The 23,261-nt window shown below is 44.7% G+C and overlaps 1 protein-coding gene across 3 annotated transcripts in view; it reads left to right on the forward strand.

Annotated features, from left to right (window-relative positions):
• rbm26 (RNA binding motif protein 26) overlaps positions 1 to 23,261 on the forward strand; it is a 90,820-nt gene that overhangs the window by 17,217 nt on the left and 50,342 nt on the right. For 2 of the 3 annotated variants that reach the window (XM_070891694.1, XM_070891697.1), the window contains 7 exons: positions 680 to 816; positions 922 to 1,013; positions 4,583 to 4,773; positions 10,863 to 11,120; positions 11,585 to 11,824; positions 14,819 to 14,962; positions 18,372 to 18,512. In XM_070891694.1, coding sequence (XP_070747795.1) covers positions 680 to 816; positions 922 to 1,013; positions 4,583 to 4,773; positions 10,863 to 11,120; positions 11,585 to 11,824; positions 14,819 to 14,962; positions 18,372 to 18,512 — 1,203 coding nt within the window. The remainder of the gene's footprint in view (positions 1 to 679; positions 817 to 921; positions 1,014 to 4,582; positions 4,774 to 10,862; positions 11,121 to 11,584; positions 11,825 to 14,818; positions 14,963 to 18,371; positions 18,513 to 23,261) is intronic. The other variant, XM_070891695.1, reaches the window with a different exon arrangement.

Consider the following 23,261-nt stretch of genomic DNA (forward strand, 5'->3'; position numbering starts at 1 on the left):
TACGCAGGAAACACGGCAGCCAATTTGCGCACAGCAAGGTCCCACAAACAGCAAAATAATAACTAGATAATTTGTTTTTAGTGATGTTGATTGAGGGATAAATATTGGGCAGGACACCGGGGGGAAACTCCCCAGCTCCTCTTTGAGGAGTGCTGTGGGATATTTTATGTCCACCTGAAAGGTTGTGGACGGGGCCTCGTTGGAAAGACGCCACCACCGACAGGGCTGCATTCCCTCGGTACTGTGCTGGGTGTGCCAGTCTGGATTATGTGCTCAAATCTCAAGTGGGACTTGAACCCTTGACTTTCTTTCTGACTCTGATGTGAGAGTGCTACCGACTGAGCCAACCTGATACTTGAGCTTTTTTTTTATATATGTTAATAGTTTTCTAAATACATTCATTGAAGCTGAAATATAGTTTTGGCTTTTTTGAACATTTGAAATTTGACTTTGTACATAATCAATACTTTAAAAACGCAATTAAACTGGCAGTAGAAATAGTTCAGTGACTCGTATTTTTTCTGTTCAATGAAAAATCAGTTTGAATTCAAGGTGCAAAATCATCTGTTAGCATCTTAGCTCACTTATTTTGTATTTTAAGTTGCACTAAAATATTATTGGGTTTTGCAGAACTTTTAACTTTCAAGTTGTGTTGCAATAATGCTATATTCCTTTCCAGACACCCATACTTTTGTAGAAAAGCTTTTTGAAGCTATAACTGCAAAGAGTTATCTACCTCAGTCTGAGCAATTGTTATCCGTGAATATAAAATCTGAGTCTGCACAACGGCAGGAAAGGGAGGATAAAAAAGAAGAGGTATGTTTAGCACGTTTACAGTTGATACTTTTTAAAGTTGTTGTATAATTGCAAACCTTTTCTGATGCTCAGTTTTAATAATTTATTTCTCATTTTTAAAAATAGGGAAGCAAGGATGATGATGATAGAGACAAAAAATTTCCCAGGAGGTTGAATCACAGTCCACTGCAGTCAGGATCACGATACAGAGATAACCGGTAATTGTGCTGTTTTAAAGTTTGTAATTTAAAAAGAAATCCGTAAGGAGCTGTCAGCAATTTTACAGCATTGTCCTTGAAGAGTACTTGTGTTACCATGTTGACTTAGAAAAACTTAATTCCATCCAAATTTTAGTCATCCTTATAAGATGCTTTTACAGTCGGGTACATAGAGAGTCATGACTGTTTATCTTAACTTTTATTTCTTTAATCATTTTCCACCTACTTCCGAGGAGCTTGTCCTTTTTACAAGTTTTGACTTTTCACCATATGGTTGCACCCATTAACATGTCAAATTTGTATTGCTCCAAAGATGAAACTGCTGAGAGCACGAGAATTAGAAATTGAACAGCAGATTTAGTTGACATAAGCTTCTTGGTGTCGATGAAGTTCAGAATGCTATTGGACAAATAGTAAATGATTGATGGATTGATTGTAGAATTGTATAAGGAAGCAATGGCATTTCTACAACTTGAAGCATACCAAAAAATGCAGGCAGAAGGGGAGTTTGTGGGTTTATCTTTAATGGAGACAAGGCATAAGTACAGTGCCCACTGTTTCTAGCAAACGTGTTTGTGTGACCGAGATTTGCCCACTATAAGCAACGACTGTTATAACGGGGTAGCGTTATAATGTGGGTGTAGAAGTCCTCTTTTTTTTGTTAAGTGAACATAAGAAATAGGAGCGGCAGTAGGCCATTCGGCCCTTCGAGCCTGCTCCACCATTCAATAAGATCATGCTTGACCTTCAAGCTCAACTCCACCTTCCCACACTTTCCCCATTTCCCTTGGTTTCCCCTGATGTCCAAAATCAATCTCCGTCTTGAATATACTCAATCATAGAAATTTAGAGCATGGAAGGAGGCCATTTTGGCCCATCGTGTACATGCTGGCCGACAGAGTTATCTCGCCTAATCCTACTTTCCAACTCTTGGTCCGTCGCCCTGTAGGTTATGGCTCTTCCAAGTGCGCGTCCAAGTACTTTTTAAATGTGGTGAGGGTTTCTGCCTCTACCACCCTTTCAACCAGCAAGTTCCAGACTCCCATCACCCTTTGGGTGAAGAAATTTCCCCTCAAATCCCCTCTAAACCTCCGAACAATTACTTTAAATCTAAGGGGCTGTTGACCCCTCTGCTAAGGGAAAAATGTCCTCCATATCAACTCTATCTCGGCCCTCATAATTTTATACACCTCTGCCTCAGTCTCCCCTCAGCCTCTTCTCCAAAGAAAACAAACCCAGCCTATCCAGTCTTTCCTTTATAGCTAAAATTCTCCAAGTCTAGGCAACATCCTCGTATGTCTCCTCTGTCGCCTCTCTAGTGCAATCACATCTTTCCTGTAATGTGACCAGAACTTCATGCAGTACTCTCGCTGTGGCCTAACTAGTGTTTTATACAGTTCAAGCATAACCCCCTTGCTCTTGTATGCTATGCCTCGGCTATTAAAAGCAAGTATTCCGTATGCCGCTTTAACCACCTTATCTACCTGGCCTGCAACCTTCAGGGATCTGTGGACATGCACTCCCAAGATCCATTTGTTACTCTACACTTGTCAGTGTCCTACCAATGACTGAGCATCCACCGCTCTGTGGGGTACAGAATTCTGGAAGATTCACAAACCTTTGAGTGAAGAAATTTCTCCTTATCTCAGTCCTAAATGGCCAACCCTTATTCTGAGATTGTGATTCAGAGTTCTAGGCTCCCTTGCCAGTATCCACTATGTTGCATCCCTTACAAATGTTATACTTTTTAATGCAATCACCTCTCATTCTTCTGAACTCTAGTTTCGGGTGGAGTTGCTCCAATTTCTTTTGGAGCAACTAGTTTAGTTTGGGTTATCTTAGAAATCACAATTCTCTGCATTTAGTTTGCTCCAGTTCTAGTGAGTTAGTTTAATTTTGTTTTAGTTCAGTTTTTTTTTCAAAAGCGGATGTGTCCAGCCACTTAGGCCTGTTTTGCAAGTTTAGGCAGCGAAAACTTACTCCATTCTAATGGAGTAAGCGTCCACTTTTCTAAGTTCTGAAAAACCTTACTTAGAGTTAAGTTCAGTGCAGGCACAGTCTCAGACGGGGGGCAGATGGGAAGCATTAAACACAAAGGACTAAAGCATGAAACACATCACTTTAAAATGGCCTAAAACCTCTTGCGATGATATTTTGCCTGATATCTGCTGAGTGAGGGCAGTTTTTTTTTATAAATAAACAACTGTCGGCTCCCGGCTGAGGCAGTCACATCAACAGGCGGTGGGGCGGGGAGGGAAGTTAGAGGATTTTCCAAAGCACTAAACACCTTCATAACATTAAAGAAGCATAAGTACATTTAAAGCACAAAAAGTAATAAACAATTAATTAACACAAAAAAAATATAAGTCCTACCTTTATGTGAAGGGAAGTTGTTTCTCTCTCTCGCTCGCTCGCTCTCTGTCAGTATGTGTCTCGCGCTCGCTCTCTCTGTCGGGGGCTGGGTGAACGGAGGCTGAATACGGGGGGAGGGGGGGGGAGGCTGAACGAAGGGGGAAGAGGCTGAACGCGGCAGCGGACTGTTGATGACTGAGCCCATTCAACCAGGGCGAGGGCCGGCGTGCTTTGAGCCCCTCCCGCAGAGCGTCGGGCTGTGAGGAGCTACTGCACATGCACACACGCTCTAGTGCGCATGCACAAAGGTCCCAGCACTGTTAAGTGCCGGGATCTCGCTACGCCTCGAAAGAGATGCACCGTTTTTACAGGGGGCGGAAACTTCGGCCCTTTAAGCCTAGTCTACTCAATCTCTCCTTATCGGGCAATCCCTCCCCCCCCCCCCCCCCATCCCAGGAATCGGCCTGGTGAACCTTCGTTGCACTCCCTCAAAGGCAAGTATATCCTTCCTTGGGTAAGGAGACAAAATCTGTATACTGTACTCCAAGTGTGGCATCCAGGCCCTAAAGTGACTTGTTGGTATGATTGCATGAGTACCAGCAGTACTTGGATACCTTGTCAGCTAGCCATTCTTAACGTGCAAATGGCAAGTGTCGGGCTATTTGCCCTAAACAATCATCAAATCCAGATCTGATAGCGTCCATGGAAGTGACCGGCTAGATTGGGATGGAGAGTCTCTTACCCCCCCCCACCCACCTCCAAAAGCCTGGTTACAATTAGCCCATTATAGTATAGCTACTGCTGCGTTGGCTGAGGTGAGCTCAAACCTGGAAACTTTCTGCTGGTTGTGACTCAGTACACATTGTGCATTTACCATACAACTGAATTGATAAAACTGCTGGAATTTAATATATTACCATTCTACCAAATATTGGATGCCAAAAAATATCAAATGTCTGAGGATGGTTAACTGAGAATACTATCTTGTGTTGATTAGGTGTACCACATAATATATTAACCTTGAAACAGGTTTCAGAACAAATGTTCTGATAGACTATCAGGAGTTCCTATTCAGCAGGAAGAATGTTAGTCCATGGCTGGATTAGAGAAATACGTAATCAGCTAGATTGGAATAGTTGCCTAATGAGTACATGGCTTAAAGTCAAAGGAGCAGTCAGATAATCTTCAGTAATGTTACAGTTTCTGTTAACTTTTAGAAACCGTGATGACAGAAAAAATGATCGTTCTCGTAAAAGGGAGTACGACCGATATCTTCCAAGGAGAGATTCATACAGGGACAGATACAACAGAAGAAGAGGAAGAAGCCGGAGCTACAGTAGAAGTCGGAGTCGCAGTTGGAGTAAGGAAAGAAACAGGGACAGGAGCAGAAGCAGGAGTAGAAGCAGAGGTAGAAAAATTCAGACGTAAATAAGTCTTGAGCTTTGTATTTAACACCTTGGGTCAGCATTTTATCCTAACTTGTGGTCCTGAATGCTGCTGTTTGGCTAAGTTTGTGATCACGTAAAGGAATACTGTAGGGTAATCTTTTATAATCTTGGCTTTTGAGTATTCAATTGAAGTAAAAACTAAATCTGATTGGACTTGGCATGTTGGTTAGGTATACTGTCCTTTTAACAAAATAAATATCTTCTCTCTGGCTATAATCGTCTTGGGTAAAATGAGTGTGCAGCCTCAAGGTCCCTTTTGAGCAGTCTCAATCAGTTTCCCATGCGTATGCACACACAGTACCTGCTTTTAATGAAACCTTCCTATCATTTCTAGCTATGTTAATCTGACATTGTTGCAATCTCGGCCTGAAACTTTTATTCGGTAGCTTGGTGGCATAGCGCAGTTGTGTGTAATTGAGGGGTAGGGTGTACGTTTGTTCTTAGCCCATGGTACAGTACATACTAGGTCAGTTGATGAGGTAATTGCTTGTAGTGTAGAAGAATAAGCAGGAAGCTAGGATATTTTGTGTGTCTTCAACTGGGTGCTACGGACCAGTATTGCTGGTAACCTGCGATGTTGTGTATCGTCATTTCAGACTATGGCATAACATACTATGTGGTTGAAAGTTTTTTCATTCAAATTCCTTTAATTGCTTACTTAGTTGCTATATACATGGCACTAACCCAAATTTCAACTTCAAAGTATTGCACAGAATCCTAAATTTGTAACTTTTTTGACATTGTGATCTATACCACAAAATTATTCCACAAGCTGCAGAAGTGTCCGAGGATATCCTCAGCTTTTTCTCAATCTGTTGCATTGTTTATACGGGTTTTTATTTTAGAGGGAATTGTGGTGCAACAGCCTTCCAGCTGATGCCTCCAGACTACTATTACCATGCTGTTCTGGCTGGCCCTCCCACATTTCACCCTCTGTAATCATGAGTTCATCCAAAAGTCTGCTGTCTGTATCCAAACGAGCACCAAGTCCCGTTCACCCATTCTTGGGCAGTCCCCCGGAGTCGAGGATGACTTGCTTCCACACTAATGAGTTCTAAGGTGACTAATTAGTCCTATGCGGGATCTACAGATTCTGTCACAGTTGGTGCAGGTGGTGGTTGAAGGGACGGGTGGGTGGGGTGCTTGGTTTGTCGTACGTTCCTTCCGCTGTTTGTACTTGGCTACCGCGTGCTCCCGTCGAAGAAACTCGCATGTTTGGCGCCTTCTGGAGTGCTGCTCCTCCACTTTGAACGATATTGGGCCAGGGATTCCCAAGAGTCAGTGAAGATGTTATCAAGGAGGCTTTGAGGATGTCCTTGAAGTGTTTTCTCTGCCCTCCTGGACTTGCTTGCCGTGAAGGAGCTCAGTGTAGAGTGCGTGTTTTGGGAGACTTGTATCAGGTATGCGGACAATGTGGCCCATCCATGGCAGCTGATCAATGCCTCAATGCTGGGGATGTTGTCCTGAGAGAGAATGCTGACCTTGGTATGCCTCTCCTGCCAATGGATTTACCCCTGTGCTCGCTGACCTACATTGCCATTGATGTTGTAAAATTCTGATCAATGTGTTCAAACCCCTCCATGACCTTGCCCCTCCTTATCTCTGTAACCTTCTCCAGCCCAACAATTCTCAGATTTCTGCACTGATCCAATTCTACCTTCTTGTGTATCCCCAAATTTTTACTGCTCCATCATAAGGCCTTCAGCTGCCTGGGCCCTCAGCTCTGGAATTCCCTCCCTAACCCCCTCCTCTTTAAAACATACCTCTTTGACCAAACTTTTGGATACCTGTCCTTTTGTCGCTCAGTGTAACATTTTGTCTGATAACGCACATAGTTCTGATTTGCTATATTATGTACAAGGTGCAGATTTGCTGATCCACTGATGATTTTTCCAAAGTCATACAGCATGCATCCAATTGCTGCTTGTCCATTTGTTGTTGACTCAGCACATTCGCTTCTGCTATCAAAATCCTTTTGTCTGCATGAGTTGGAAAATATTTATTAAAAACTGACTATGGACTGGATTTTTGGCTGGCTTGCACCTGTTAGTGCCCCGGAGGGGTGGTAAAGGGTGTCTAAATACATACCGCCTGGTCGGCTAGCTTTTGTCACCCGGCCAGCAAATTCGGCTCAGGGTTTCGGCACATGGTGCTTTCATCCTGCGTGAGAGCACTATCTCGATTGTTTCGGCCACCATGGGAACGGCGCAGCTGGCTGCTCGGGGACAAAGGATACGGCCTAGCCATCTGGCTCATGACCCCCCCGCAACCCCGCCACAGAAGCGGAGCAGCACTACAATGAGAGCCATTCGGCTACCCGCAACATCATCGAACAGACAATTGGGGTGGTCAAGCAACGTTTCAGATGGCTGGACTGCTCTGGAGGTAGCCTTCAATACTCTCCTCAGTTGGTCTCTGAATTCATTGTGGTGTGCTGCATGCTGCACAACTTGACCATCATGAGGGGCCAGGCATTGCCAGTCAGGATTGCAGCCCCACCTCAGGAGGAGGAGAAGGAGGACGACTAACTGGAGACTGGCGAGGCCCCGAATGGCCAGCCACGCTATCCATGGGGAAGGCAGCGTGGACCTAGAGCCACGTGTTGGCAGTTCATAATGGATCGGTTCTCTTGAATGGCTGCAGCTAATACTGGCTGTGCTATGTGCCACCATAATGGCATATCTCCAGTGAAGTTTGCAATGATACACAAGACGCCAATGGCAAATGGTCAAAGTAACATTTTACTGAAATAAACAAACTCCCCCCCCCCCCCCCCCCTTCCCCCAAAAAGAAAAGCAGATAAAATCCAATGTGCTGTTGCAACACACTCCACAACAATGAAGTGCAGCAATGTACTGTAACAATTTACAGGCGTGATTAACAGTTTTCAGTGCATCTCCCCAATGTTGTCCTCGTCCTTAATCCAATGGCCTCAACTGTCATGTCCCCTGTTTTTCACCCCACCCCACCCCCACCCCCACCCCTTACCATGCCGACTGCTCCTCTGAAGCCTCAGTGCCTTCAGCAAGGCTGCTTGAGGGCTGCTGTGTGTGTGTGGGCCAGACAGTGCAGATGACCTATGAGGACGCTCGGCCTGGAAGGCCCAGCTGTGGAATCCTCCACCTCTGCATCGGCGGCAGCAGTCTGAAGGCTCGGGTGTGGACCGTGTTCGGTGCAAGGTCGGAATGGCAGTGGTGGGAGCCAGAATGCTTTCATTTTGAGGAAGGACAGCACCTTCCATTTCCTGGGGACCACTGCCACCCACACGGGGCTGAGCCTCAGCATCCGGAGCACAATGTATGACCACAACTTGCTGGCCTGCTTTAGGCACTGTTACTTCCCCGTTGGACAGTGGGGAACACCGAGGACGGCAGCAGTCAGTAATCGCATGGCATCGCCTAGCTGCAGCGTGGCTTGTGCCTGCAATGCGATAGCTGCTGCCATAGCACACGCCATCCCCTCTGGGGTTCCACTAGATCTGCTGGAGCCCATCTGGGTCTGAGCGGCCAAGGATGGGCTTGCTGGAGTCCTCCGATGCATGGGCAATGCGCAAGGCTGCCTCTGCCACACTCACAGCAAGTGCGTCTCTGCTCTACCCAATGCACCCATGATGTTGCAATTAATTTCCGTGTTCTCCGTGGACACAGCCACCAAGTCCAGGTCCACGTCTGCCTGTCTCTGAACAGGACCACTGTGCCGACTCACCCTCTGGGCTCTCTGAGCTTCCCCTCCCGCTGGGTGTTGTTGGCCACTGGGGCCAGCAGCCTCAGTCGTCAAATCCTCAATCGGCCCCTTCCCCTGATATGTCCCCACTCGGTGGGACTGATGGGGTCTCTTGCCCAGGGAGCACGCTGTCATTTCCTTCCTTCCCCTCTTTCTTCCTCCTTCGTCTTCTTCCCCCGCCCCTCGATGCCCAGATGTTGAGGGCTCACGGGAAGTTTGTTGCGCTTCTGGCTAGTCATCTGCAAGCACAAAGCAACAGACGTGTGGTTAGCAGCATGGGAGGGAACAGGCAGATAAGAGGAAGGTGGCATTGGACATGTGTATGTGAAGGGGCTCGGCCACTTGGTGTTGGGGGGGGGGGGCAAGGAGCTCTCACTAAACGCAAAAGCCATTCACATACCGTCACTACGCCGAGTGGGCTCGGCCTCACTGCCGGCCACCATGTGAACTAGGGTGCCCAGGAGGGCTGACACTCGCTACCCTACCTTGGTGAGGTCCTGCCAATCAGGCTCTCCGTCTCTGGTCTGCTGCTGCTCACTCTGATTATGTGCTAATTTGGCCTATAAGAAGAGCAGGAAAGGTTGATTGTGTGAAGTTCCTCTTGTGACACATGTGCCTTCCATGGTAGAATAGCTGCCACTGTTTGGAAGTGCAAATGTGTTCATTACAATTGGTGTGGCTGTGGACTGAGCATGTGCAAAAACTGGGAGGAGGTGAGAGCATTGCGGCTAAGGGTGCCGTTTGGGCAACACATCAACAGTGGAAGGAGTGTGCGAGGAGGGGTCACTGACTCGGGGGCAAAAGGGTCAGTGCCGCCTGAATGCACGGGGCATGGCTGGTGAACTGAGCCTTCAGCTTTTGGGTGGCTTTAACAGCCCACACCCCCATGGCCTGGAACAAGAAAAGGGGCAACTCCATCAAAGACTTTGCATTGCGTGAGACAGTGACCTTGCAACCACTGCCGGAGTCAATTAATGTAAAGGCTACTCGCCCTGATGACCCTCGTGAGATCGTTAAACTTCTTGCAACATTGGCTGGCAGTTCTAGCCACTGTCAGCCACTGACACCTCCAGGGCGATCTCCCTCAAAATGTTTCTGAACACTCTTGGCACAGACCACCTTTCTCCCACTAGATGCAGTGCAGTCCATCTCCTCTCAATGGCCTGAACTCGGGCCTCAGCGGCAGTTGCAGAGAAGCAGCGTGCTCTCTTGTCCCTCCTACTGCACTATGTCTCCCGTTCTGAGTGAAATGTGCCAGTGCAGCTGCGCATGCACAAACAAAATCGGCGCGCCCTAAACATTCACCTGGGTCCGGGAAGCTTCGAGCGCGTCTGCGCATGCGCAAACTCTGGAGCATTTTTGACTGAGGTGGCCAAGAAAAAAAAGGTGTGTAACGCCTGATTTAGCGTCCCCGATCATTGACCCTCAGTTTTGGCCGGATTTTACAGGCGGAGGTGCAAACTTTGTCGAGGCTCCTTTGGGACCCCTGGCCGTGATTAACGCCCCGAAATCGCCAAAGTCGAAAATCCAACCCTTTGAGTTTGGTAGTTGACTTGTGAATCGAGAGGTGAAGTTTTACATTTTAACACTTTCTTGAGGTGTGGAGTAACCGGATACCGCAACAAATCTCCCGGATTAATGGGATGGCGTTCCCAGTGGATTCAAAGAATGATGCAGCACAGAAGGGGGCCATTTGGCCCATCATGCCTGTGCTGAATGAGAGTTATCCAGAATCTTATTTGAGCAATTGAGCAGAGATGAGGCATTTACCCAACTGAGGGAGACACAATCTGAGTGGATTAATATAAGTTTCTGTGACACTAATGCTAAAAAGAGCTGGTGAAAGTTTTGGATTGTGAAAAATGTTGTACATCACAATGGTAGGTGGAGAAAATAGCTTAGATTCTGGTGCCTTGCCTTCTGTTCTCTGTTCTCGAATCTCATATCAGTAGGCTTTGCTTTGACTGACGAACTGCAGAGTGTGCTGCTCACCAATTCACAGCCATTTATTTTTTATATAATTCTGTTCATTTCGGCACATGTTTATTGTTGCATAATTATGTGTGATGCAAATGGAGTGCAGATGGCACTCCAAGAAAGTCCATTATAACTCAACTTTCATATAAAAATATTTGCTGTTGTATATACTGTTGGATAGTTAAACATCTTTAATTTGGGAATTGTGTAGGTGCAACAATTTTATTTGTAACTTCGAATCAAAAATCTTAGGCATGAACAGTTTGTATAGCTGGCTTTCAGTAAGTTTTAAAAAAAACATATTGGTGAAACGGTTATATTTTAATATTGGATCCTTTTTATTGTTTAGAGAGGGATTCAGGGAAGTCCAAGTATGACCTCGACAGGACAGAATCATCGGAAAGTGGCTACACGCCCAATACTCTGCCAAACATAACATCTGGCCATTATCCTGTTCCTACTCTGAGTAGTGCGATCACAGTTATAGCACCAGCTCACCATGGCAACACCACGACAGAGAGTTGGTCAGAGTACCATGAAGACCAGATCGATCACAACTCTTATGGAAGAGGGCCACTTCCAAAGAAGCGTTGTCGAGACTATGATGGTAAGACAGGGCTATTACAATGTTAAAACAGATTGTCATCCCATTTAAACACTAAACTTTGTATTAAAAATTCAAATGCTATAAACTGACTATTGCTAATGCAATTTGATCTTAAAAAAAATCAAAACGAGAATGGCTTTCAATGGGGAAGGAACGTTAAACCTATTTGGAAATACAGTACATACAAGTTAATGGGCACTTAATAATGGGAATGTTCACTAAAACACAACACTTACACAGGCATCAATTCATTCCCTCCATTCTACTGTGTTTGCTTAACAGGAACGGCTGGATAAAGGGAATGTTTCGCTCACCACAGGGGTGTCCCATTAAGAGGCTTCTACTGTACTGTATTGTTGAAACAACTATGTAATATAATACATTGACATAAAGGTTCTTTTTGATGTGTTGCAGATTGTTTTAATATGTGCTTGATACTACATTTCATTTTTGTTTTTTTACAGAAAAGGGCTTCTGTATGAGAGGTGACATGTGTCCATTTGATCACGGAAGTGATCCAGTAGTGGTAGAGGATGTGAATCTTCCAGGCATGCTGCCTTTTCCCACACAGCCCCCAGCGGTTGAGGGACCAAAGCCTCCTGCCCTTCCTCCACCGCCACCCATTCTGACTCCTCCACCTGTTAATCTAAGGCCTCCAGTCCCTCCACCAGGACCATTACCACCAAGTCTGCCTCCTGTTGCAGGTAAAGAATAAACTTTCTCTACATGCCATTACCTTGAAAAATGACAGGCTAAATACAGGGTGCTTCACCAGAATATGTTGTAGGTTATCGAGCCATTGGCCAGCATGTATTGGAGATGTGTGTTAAGAGTAATCATATTGCCACATTTCAGTATTCTCCCACCTCCGACATCATTTCAGAAGATTGTCGTCCCACCACTTTCAAACTGATTTCTGTTCTAAATTCAGATTTGCTTGAGTTTTCTCACCCTGTGTGTTCGTAACTAATTGCTTGATAATTATCGGGCTTTTTAGAATCAGGACATTATTGTCCATCAAGAGGAATTCTAATTAGATTCGCTGATCTCCACTGCTGTGATGGTAGCGGCACTATAATCAACCGCAGAATCCTTGGGGTAGGAGCAGGGATATTAGTCAATGCTTCTGCTTCATTTGCTGTCTGAAAACAACTACATGTGGAAGACAGTTGAGAGCAAGATCAGGCACAGTTTGAAACCCCTCCAGAATTAAATAGCCCTTTGACCCTTCTGCCCAGGCTTCCACACAGTAATAACCACTTGGATAAGATAGGAGGTTGTCCAGGCATACCCCATTAAAGAGAAGCTCGTGCAAGCGTACCCCAGTGAAGAGTTGATTTCTTCGGGGGGGGGCGGGGGCTGCGAGGTGCGCAAGGGTAGAGAGAGACAATTTAAAAAAAAAAATACACAACTAGGTATCTTTTGCATATAGTAAGATTGAGGCTGTTAGAAACATAGAAACATAGAAAATAGGTGCAGGAGTAGGCCATTCGGCCCTTCTAGCCTGCACCGCCATTCAATGAGTTCATGGCTGAACATTCAACTTCAGTACCCCATTCCTGCTTTCTCGCCATACCCCTTGATCCCCCTAGCAGTAAGGACCTCATCTAACTCCTTTTTGAATATATTTAGTGAATTGGCCTCAACAACTTTCTGTGGTAGAGAATTCCACAGGTTCACCACTCTCTGGGTGAAGAAGTTCCTCCGCATCTCGGTCCTAAATGGCTTACCCCTTATCCTTAGACTGTGACCCCTGGTTCTGGACTTCCCCAACATTGGGAACATTCTTCCTGCATCTAACCTGTCTAACCCCGTCAGAATTTTATATGTTTCTATGAGGTCCCCTCTCATTCTTCTGAACTCCAGTGAATACAAGCCCAGTTGATCCAGTCTTTCTTGATAGGTCAGTCCCGCCATCCCGGGAATCAGTCTGGTGAACCTTCGCTGCACTCCCTCAATAGCAAGAATGTCCTTCCTCAGGTTAGGAGACCAAAACTGTACACAATACTCCAGGTGTGGCCTCACCAATGCCCTGTACAACTGTAGCAACACCTCCCTGCCCCTGTACTCAAATCCCCTTGCTATGAAGGCCAACATGCCATTTGCTTTCTTAACCGCCTGCTGCACCTGCATGCCAACCTTCAATGACTGATGTACCATGACACCCAGGTCTCTTTGCACCTCCCCTTTTCCTAATCTGTCACCATTCAGATAATAGTCTGTCTCTCTGTTTTTACCACCAAAGTGGATAACCTCACATTTATCCACATTATACTTCATCTGCCATGCATTTGCCCATTCACCTAACCTATCCAAGTCGCTCTGCAGCCTCACAGCATCCTCCTCGCAGCTCACACTGCCACCCAACTTAGTGTCATCCGCAAACTTGGAGATACTACACTCAATCCCCTCATCTAAATCATTAATGTACAGTGTAAACAGCTGGGGCCCCAGCACAGAACCCTGCGGTACCCCACTAGTCACTGCCTGCCATTCTGAAAAGTTGGAGGAAATTCTCAACTGTGCCCCTGCAAGATCTATGCTCTCTTCATAACTTTAAGAATCATGTGATCTTCCCTTGCTCCCATGCTAAATAAGGCAAGTTTTTACATGCACGTTTCTTTTGGATGCCTTGTGGCCTCAACTTTTTCTCAAAGGTCCCACATCTGGCCAAGAAATGTTTCGGTGTCATTTGTTGTGCCACTTCTCAAAAATGTTTAATTATGTTGATTTTCAGCCAACATCTGTTTTTAACACGCTAAGTTTGTCTGTTTTGGAAATCAGAAACATATTGTTGTTTCTGTATGTCGGCCTTGACTCAGTGGTAGCACTCTCTGAGTAACAATGTTGTGGGTTCAGGCTCCGCTGCAGAGACTTGATCGCACAATCGAGACTGCCAATTAGGTGTTCAGGACCAGAGGTGTTGTTCAGCAGTAATTATGACTTGGTTCGCTGTTTAAAACCTCCGTTACACCCTCATTCAAAAAGGTTTAACATTTTCAATGGTTTTTACAGCAAGAATAGTTTGCATGAAATTACAGGTTCTGTTGATTGCATCTGCCAAGACTGCAAGTGCACCCTGTGGAGAAGCAGGATATCACTGACAGCAACTTCTGGATTTCGTTGTTTAACTGAATGTGTGGACGCCAGAAGTTGCCGTCAGCCAAGTGGTGACTGGTGTGCAACGACCACCACATGTTTTTAAAAAAAAACATTCATGCACAGGCATCTTCCAGCCTTCAGGATGTAGTTCAGGACCTGGAATATTAGGTCCTTCATTGAAACACCTGTGAATTCATCCTTTTTTGGCGTGGAAGCAAGTCATCCTCGTTTTGAGGGACTGCCTATGATGATGAGTCAGTTTTACACAGGAATGACAGTGAGCACTGACAGCTTTGCTGTCATTACAACAGCAAATTCAGGGACATTATCTGGTCACTTAATATCATTGGTGTTTGTGGGACCGTGCTGTGTAAAGTTTGGCTGCTGACTTTGTCTGCATAACAGCAATTGCACTTCATTGGCTGTAAAGCACTTGAGCGGTCATGAAAGGTGCGATATGAATGCAAGTTTGTTTTTATTTTGTGAAACTTGGCATGAGTCAGGTTTGGACTCTTGGTTTTGTTCAAGTATTTTGTTTCTAAAAACCTGCTCGTTTACAATCTTTTTAAAAGTACAGTATTAAAATTGTTTTTTAGTAGGTCCCCCACCACCATTACCACCACTTCAGCCTCCTGGAATGGACGCACCCCCAAGCTCAATTACTAGTTCAGTGCCTCTTGTTGTCACATCAGTGATTCATCACCAGCCTCCTGCAGCACAACCTCCTCCATATACAGCAGGTAAACATTTTTTTTTTGCTTTTTAGACAAATGAGACATTTTATTGCTTTTTTCCCCCCTCTGTTCCCACCGCTCGTTTGTTAAATAGTGTATTTGAGGTTGCTGACCAGTGCTGCAGTTTGAGGAAGTTTGGTTTCTGCTGGGGTGGGGGAAAGTCATATGACACAATGTACCTCGACTTCAAAAAGCACTTTGAATTATAGTGCAAGAAACTAGATTTATATCCTAGACGTGGATATGGATTTGTAACCGGCTGAAGGGATGGGAATCAGCGGATAGAGGCGCTAAATCACAATGCTCGGAAGGTATTGGGTGGGATGCCCCGTGCTCCACAATTGGACCATAAAATAAACCAGAAATGTATTCTATATTTAGGGTAGATGTCAACAGGTATTTATGCAGAGGATGATGGGGTGATCTGCAATAATGGTTAAGGGTAGACTTGGAACTCTTTAACAAATGGCTAGATGCTGTACAAATGGGAAGATGACCAGGTTATTTTGGACGGATAAGATCAAAGGTTGCCTTAATGCAAATCTAATTTCTGATGTACAATAGGGAGCAATTGAATACCCATTTTAATACAGACCAGTCCTGTGGAGTAAGATGCATCTTTTATTACTTTCCAACTGGATATTCTGTCTACACAAAACATCAGGATATGGAAGTGAGGTTATTAAAAATTAAGCTTTTATTAGAATTCATTCTGTGAAGTGAATATTTTGTTGCTTAGAGATTATTTCCCATAATTTTGAAAGTGACCACAGTTCCCCTAATGACTGAGTTTATCAACTTGGATTTGGAAACTTGCAACATTTCAGTGCTTGGTTTTAAAGGCATAAAGTTGAAGGAAGGGACGACTAAGGGAGGCCAGGAGTGCTACAGTTTAAGATCCCGAGACGCAATAGGAGAGTATGGTGCTGTAATGTTAACAGTGAGAAAGTGAGGAGGATCAGAAAATATTTAGGATGGCAAGTAATCAGAATATTAATTGCTTGCAATATTACTTGGGGCTGTTGTAACAAAAAAATATACTGAGTATTTGTGTTCGACTGGGAGCTTCAATTGGTATTTAATGCAGTTCCTTCCCACGAGTCACCAAACGCCACAGTGATAGTGATTATTTGTGGCATCATCAGATGGTGTTTTCTACCTCCTTCCTCACCCAAAAGCACCCTTTGAAAGAACAGCTTTAACTCCAACTCTATCCAGGAATAGATCAAATCTTAACATGTTTTCCTGTTGTACATGTAACATATTGAAGCATAAAGTCACTAATTATTTGTGTGTGCGTATACACACACGACACGCATACTCAGTTAGTACCAAGTATTTGCTTTGCATTGTCACATGAAGTTAGAAGGATGGAGTCATTCAACTGACTGAGCCGATGGCTGATACCAGCGAAGAGACCGACACCTGACCTAAAGTTTGGGTCCTCATGAAGGTGTGCAGAAGTGTTGGTGAGTATACACTAAAAACCATCAGGAGAATTTACAAGTGAGAATAGCTTTGTGTCTTGCTGACTGCAACAGATAGCCTTTCCCTTCGATGCATTATATCAATTCTTGTACTGTTTAGTTTGGTGTCTTGACTCTTATCCATGGCTTTGTCGCTTTTAAACTTGAGTTCACCAGTGTCGTCTTTGCTGATTTTCCATCGCTCTCCCTCCCTAAATTCCAAAGCAAAGGAAGATACAGGACTATGAGGAGTTAACAAGGAGGGTCGATGAGTGTAGTGCATTTGATGTTGTGTATATGGACTTTAGCAAGGCTTTTGCTCGGGTCCCACATGGCAGACAGGTCACGAAAGTAAAAGCCCATGGGATCCAAGGCAAAGTGGCAAGTTGGATCCAAAATTGGTTTAGAGGCAAGAAGCCAAGGTTAATGGTTGATAGGTGTTTTTGTGACTAGAAGGCTATTTCCAGTGAGGTTCCGCAGGGCTCAGTACGAGGTCCCTTGCTTTTTGTGGTATATATCAATAATTTAGACTGGAGTGTAGGGAGTATGATGAAGTTTGCAGATGATACAAAAATTGGCTGTATGGTTGATCATGAAGAAAGCTGCAGACTGCAGGAAGATATCAATGGACTGGTCAGGTGGGCAGAACAGTGGCAAATGAAATTCAATCCGAAGAAGTGTGAGGTAATGCATTTGGGGAGGGCAAACCAGGTAAGGGAATACATGTTAAATGGTAGGACATGGAGAAGTGTAGAAGAACAAAGGGACCTTGGAGTGTATGTCCACAGATCCCTGAAGGTAGCAGGACAGGTAGATAAGGTGGTTAAGAAGGCATATGGGATACTTACCTTTAATAGCCGAGGCATTGAATACAAGAGCAGGAGTTTATTCTTGAACTGTATAAAATATTAGTTGGGCCACAGCTAGAGTACTGCGTGCACCACATTCCAGGAAAGATATGATTGCGCTCTAGAGGGTACAGAGGAGATTTGAGGATGCTGCCTGGTCTGGAGAATTTCAGCTATGAGGAAAGATTGGATAGGGTGGGTTTGTTTTCTTTGGAACAGAGAAGGCTGAGGGAAGACCTTATTGAGGTGTATAAAATTGAGTGGCCTCGAGAGAGTTGATGGGAAGGACCTATTTCCCTTAGAGGGGTCAACAACCAGGGAGCATAGATTTAAAGTAATTAGTAGGACGTTTCGAGGGGATTTGAGGGTAAATTGTTTCACCCAGAGGGTGGTGGGGGTCTGGAACTCAACTGCCTGAAAGGACGGTAGAGGTAGAAACACTCGCTGCATTTAAAAAGTACTTGGATATATGCTTGAAGTGCTCTAACCTACAAGGCTACGGACCACGAGGGGGAAAGAGGGCTTAGGCTGGATAGCTCTTTGTCGGCCGGCATGGACACGATGGGCCAAAATAGCCTCTTTCCGTGCTGTAAACTTCTGATTCTATAAGACAATAGTATGGATAATGTGATCAGCCACCTGCATTTTGTCTTGCACAATGTCTGGCTCAATGATCCAAAACCCTGCCATGGCTCTCTGTCCCTCAGTACATGGAACTTAAGATTCTTGTATCCTCTTCTGCACCCTTTGGTCTTCTCACTGACTTCTGTGCATCCCACCCTCCCTTCTCAATATTTGTGATAGAAATTCAGCTGCCTCAGCTTCACTCTCTGGAGCTTTCTCCCTATTTGCTCATCTGCCCCTCCATTTCTCCCTACCATTTAAACAAAAAAACTCTCCACCTCCACCAAGCTTTTGGTTACCTCTCCTCCATAGTGCAGTGTCCATTTTCTAATTTATGTTCTCCCTTCTTTGTAAAGTAGCTTGGTATTTTTCTTACATTAAATGCAAACTATTGGTGAATTCTTGGTTGCAACTTGATACCACAGCATGATAAAGGGGCTAGCTCTAAAGTTCATGCATGTTTGTTTTTCTCTGTAGAAACGTACGAAACTGACGGATATAATCCTGAAGCACCTAGTATAACCAGTACTTCAAGGCCTGTTTACAGACACAGGGTACACAGCCAAAGACCTAACTTAATTGGACTCACATCTGGAGATATGGATCTACCACCACGAGGTACAGTAAAAAAATATATCTACAAAATTTATGCATTGGAATAGGTGCAAATTTAAACATGTGACCCCTGAAAAACTGGTACTTCAGCTATTCTGCTTATAATTTAACACATCGCAGTAGTTTGAGTTTTAAACATGGGCGCATAGAGTGCAAGAGGAAATACATTTGTGCAAAGCAATGGTTCGGCCACAGTTATGAGTACTGTGTTCAGTTTTGGATACTTTATTATAGAAGGGACATTAAAGCGATTGAGAGCATACGACGTGGATTTAGTAGGATGTTATCTGCAATGCGACACTGGTTATGAGGAGAGACTTGAGATGGTGAGATTATTTGTTGTAGGGTAGAGATGCCCTCTGAGATTTAATTTTTTTTAAATTATCAAGTGTTTGATGGACGGAATATTGAAAAACTGTTTACTCTGATTGGGGAGTCATTAAGAGGGTTCATCAATTTTAAAATCCTAAACCATTCAAGCTTCATGTCTTGATTTGAACCATTTAGAATAAATTGCTTCTGAAGACTCTTATGATCCATGACCTCTATGGATATTTGCATTGATACGGTTTTGACTGAACTCGGCTTGTGGGTGGTGACACCTTGCCCCTGACTGACACTTCCCTGCCTGACTATATGTTTCACCACCTGCCCTACCCAAAGCACCACGGTGATAATGTGACTCTTATCACCAAATCACACCTTGGTGTCTTCCCCTACTCCTCTGGCATGTTCTCTTCCTTCACGTTCTTCGCCTTGTTCCACCCCCTTGCCTCTCCTTTTAAAATCTTCATTCTCTACTAAACCCCCCCCCCCCCCGAGTTTCTCACTGCATTATTCTCACTCCTTTCCTCCCCTCCACCTTTCCTTCCTCCGCCTCTGAAAGATTCCTCATCCTTGCTGATGACAATCTCCATCTCAACTCTCCTTGCTCTCTCCTGATTTTACTTGGCTCCTGTCCTCCCTCAACTTCCACTACATTAACTTTCCTACCCATATTTAAAGTCACCTCTCGACAATGCCAACTCTGCCTGCAGAAAAAGTCATCTGATCACTTTCTTGTGTCCCTACCCACTTCTTTCTACATCTGCCCCAAGGAGGAAAACAACTCTCCCAAGAGTCACTTGCAACTGCACTTTCAACCTCCCAGCTGCTTAGCCTTTTGTCCGCCATTCGCCGCAATATTTCTGTAGCTGTCGATCTGCTCAATCACTTCCTCACCTCTGCCTTTGATGCCTTAGCCCCAGTAAAACTCATAGGGCTAGATTTTGGGCATATATTCACCCATTTAGAACCCATATAACTGCCGAGATTGTCTCGTCTGCCCATATTTGGTTATAGATGGAAACTACCGCCCATTTATCGGCAGCTGTACATTTGGCATACAATTACCGCTGGGAATGAGGTAAACTGCCTGCCCATTTATAAAAACAAATCTGACATCATCACTCGTGTCCCGCCCAGAAGACTGTTTATAATAGAAACTACCGCCCAAATTATCAGTGCCACTTTCGGCATTTCGCCCAAATTATCGCCCGCTCAAAAAAGCTGCGTTCACCTGACCTTAACCTGGTGGTATGGACGCCATCTTGTAAATCGGAGTAAGTTTAAGAAAAGGCTGCTTCAGGTTGATAGGAGCATTTAAGTAATTCGTGAGTGATTTTAAGGCCGTTTTAAAATCTTTACCATCATCTAATCACATTGTGGTCAATTTTGAGTTTATATTGTTTTGAGGACAATTCAAAAATTTTGAAGGAAAATTAGGGCATTTATAGTAAGGGGGCCTATAATTTCTCAGTATTGCTGAATACTCATGCTGCAGAATAGAGATGGGAGAAGGTTCATTGAGCATTATGTGCCCAATCGAAGAGGTGGCAGACTGCTGAGGAGGAGGAGACCTTACACCCAACACATTTACAGGAACGAGTGTTAGAAGGTTGCGCTTCCGAAAAGAAGTCATCAGTGAGCTATGCCAGCTGCTTAAGGGAGACCTGCAGCCTACCAGCACCATCAGGACCACATTGCCCATTGAGATTAAGGTTACTGTGGCACTTTCCTTCTGTGCACATAGCCCTGCGAGCACCTTTAGAGGAGTTGGAGGTTTACCGTAACCGAAAGGGATTCCACTCCCTGAATGTGCGATGAACCCATGCCCCCCACCCCGCCCCCCCCCAAACACTTCAGGCGAAGCCCGTGGTAGTTATGCAACCGGAAGACTGTTGCGTCAGCAGCTCATAAATGAACGCTTTGCTTGAAGTTACGTTGGTGACTGATACATTACATTACTCTTCATCCTTGCCTGGCCATTGTTTGCAACCCTTGTATTGATGGTTAACCTTCTGTTTGTAAAATACACTGCACAACAATTGTAAGTTAAATAAAATTGTTAAATTATTAAACAATTGAAATAAACTTTAAAAAAATTTTAACGTGAAGAAACAAATGGGGGCGAAATGGGCGTTTCTATTCCAACAGTCAACAAATTTTCCAGTAACAATTCAAATATAACAGCACGCAACCACCCACTCCCGCCCCCCCCCCCCCCCCAACAGTCAACAATTTTTTAATAACCATAACGAGAAGTAGTACTAAACCAACCATGCAAAATATTTCCCTGTGGCCACGCTTCCCTCTGCCTCTACCTCCCCTGGTCTTAACACCCCTTTTACCACTAATGCTGCACCTTCTGCCCACATTAACCCCAAACCGTCTTGCAGCAGGACACCAAGTGCTGCTGCTGTGGGGGGTTGACGGTGGCAGAGAGACATCTTCGGGTCCTGGAGAAGAGGTATCCGAAGAACCATCTTCAGCATCAGAAGCAACTGCTCTCATCTGTCTGCATAGGTGCTATTGGACCTTCGGGTGCAGTGCCATATCCAGAGACCATCGTCTGACGCATGGCTTTTCATCGTTAATGTTATATGCTAATACAGTTTGGATACAATTAATGCATGGTTATAACATCTATGCTCAGAAGCAATTTAATAAGATAGTGGTTGGGAAATAATGCGTGACACCAAGATTACCCAGTTTCATTACAATCTGGCAGATTTACATTTTAATTAATGAGTCGGTGCATCATTACAGTTATTAAAGTTAATACTTGCTCCAGCAGACTTAACCAGGTCGTTCCAGTGCTTGTGGCACTGGCTCGGCTCTTAGTAGTCATGTGCTGTAGATGACACAAGTTCGCCGATCTCCGCCCAAATTCTTTGGTCGACCCCATCTCTGCTCCCTCAGATTCAAGGGATGCAAACTTGAACATATTTGATGCACGACTGGTTTGGCCATCGACTGCCAGATCTGGCTGGACCACATAAAACACTACCTAGACTTGCTCTCCTTTGGTAAAATCTCTCATCACTCCAGGATTGTCCTGGAATGAAAAGCTCACACCTGAATTCATGGGGTTGGGGGTAATATATTAGCATGGATAGAGGATTGACTAACCAACAGAAAAGAGTTGGGATAAATGGGCCATTTTCCGGTTGGCAAACAGTAACTAATGCGGTGCCGCAGGGATCGGTGCTGGGGCCTCAACTAATTACAATCAATAATGACGGATGAAGGGACTGAGTGAAATGTAAGGTTATCGACTTTGGCAGAAATAATAGAAAAGCAAATTATAATTTAAATGAAAAAAAAATTACAAAATGCTGCCGTACAGAGGGACCTGGGGGTCCTTGTACATGAAAAACAAAGTTAGTTTGCAGATACAGCAAGTAATCAGGAAGGCCAATGGAATGTTGGTTTTTATTGCAAGAGATTGAGAGTATAAAAGTGGAGATGTCCTGCTATAGCTGTACAGGCTATTAGTGCGGCCACATCGAGTACTGCGTACAGATTTGGTCTCCGTATTTAAGGAAGGATATACTTGCATTGGCGGCTGTTCAGTGAAGGTTCACTAGATATTTCCACTAGTAGGGGAAACTAAAACTAGGGGGCATAGTCTCAGAATAAGGGGTCGCCCATTCAAAATTGAGATGAGGAGAATTTTCTTTTGAGGGTTGTAAATCTGGAATTCTCTGCCCCAGAGAGCTGTGGAGGCTGGGTCATTGAATATATTTAAGGTGGAGATGGACAGAATTTTGAGCGATAAGGCAATAAAGGGTTATGGGGAGCGTGCAGGGAAGTGGAGCGGTCCATGATCAGATCAGCCATGAACTTATTGAATGGCGGAGCAGGATCGAGGGGCCGAATGGCCTACTCTTGCTCCTTTTGCTTTATGTTCTTATTTCTCCACGACCAATTGTCTCCATAAACCCTGCTCCTGCCCCCCTCCATCTACAGCAACTACGAAGAGCTCGGACTTTCTTGTCACTAAGACCATCTGTTTAGCTGTCTCCATTTCATGCTCCCTTCCACTTGCCCACTTGCAATAGCCCTAAACCCAAATAATTCTCTAGCTTCTATTCTTCAGCCCCACTCCCGCTTCTCCCATATATCTTCTTTGAGCTCAGCTTCTCCGTGAGACCCACCTCCTGCTCTCTTGGACTCCATTCCTACTAAACTTCTGACTGCTCAACTTCCCTTCCTGCCCCTAATACTAGCTAACATTGTAAATGGCTTCTTCGCCTCTGGTACTATTCCCTCTTTCAAATCTGTTGTCGTTACATTCCTTCTCTTAAAAACCCAACCTTGACCCCTCTGTCCTTACAAACTACCTCTCCACCTCTCTCAAGTCCTTGACTGTGCAGTCACCATTGTCCAGCAGTGTGAGCCTTCCCTTGTTTGATTCCACTCATTCCTATC

The sequence above is a fragment of the Pristiophorus japonicus genome, chromosome 10 (assembly GCF_044704955.1).
Source record: "Pristiophorus japonicus isolate sPriJap1 chromosome 10, sPriJap1.hap1, whole genome shotgun sequence".
Lineage (NCBI taxonomy): Eukaryota > Metazoa > Chordata > Chondrichthyes > Pristiophoridae > Pristiophorus > Pristiophorus japonicus.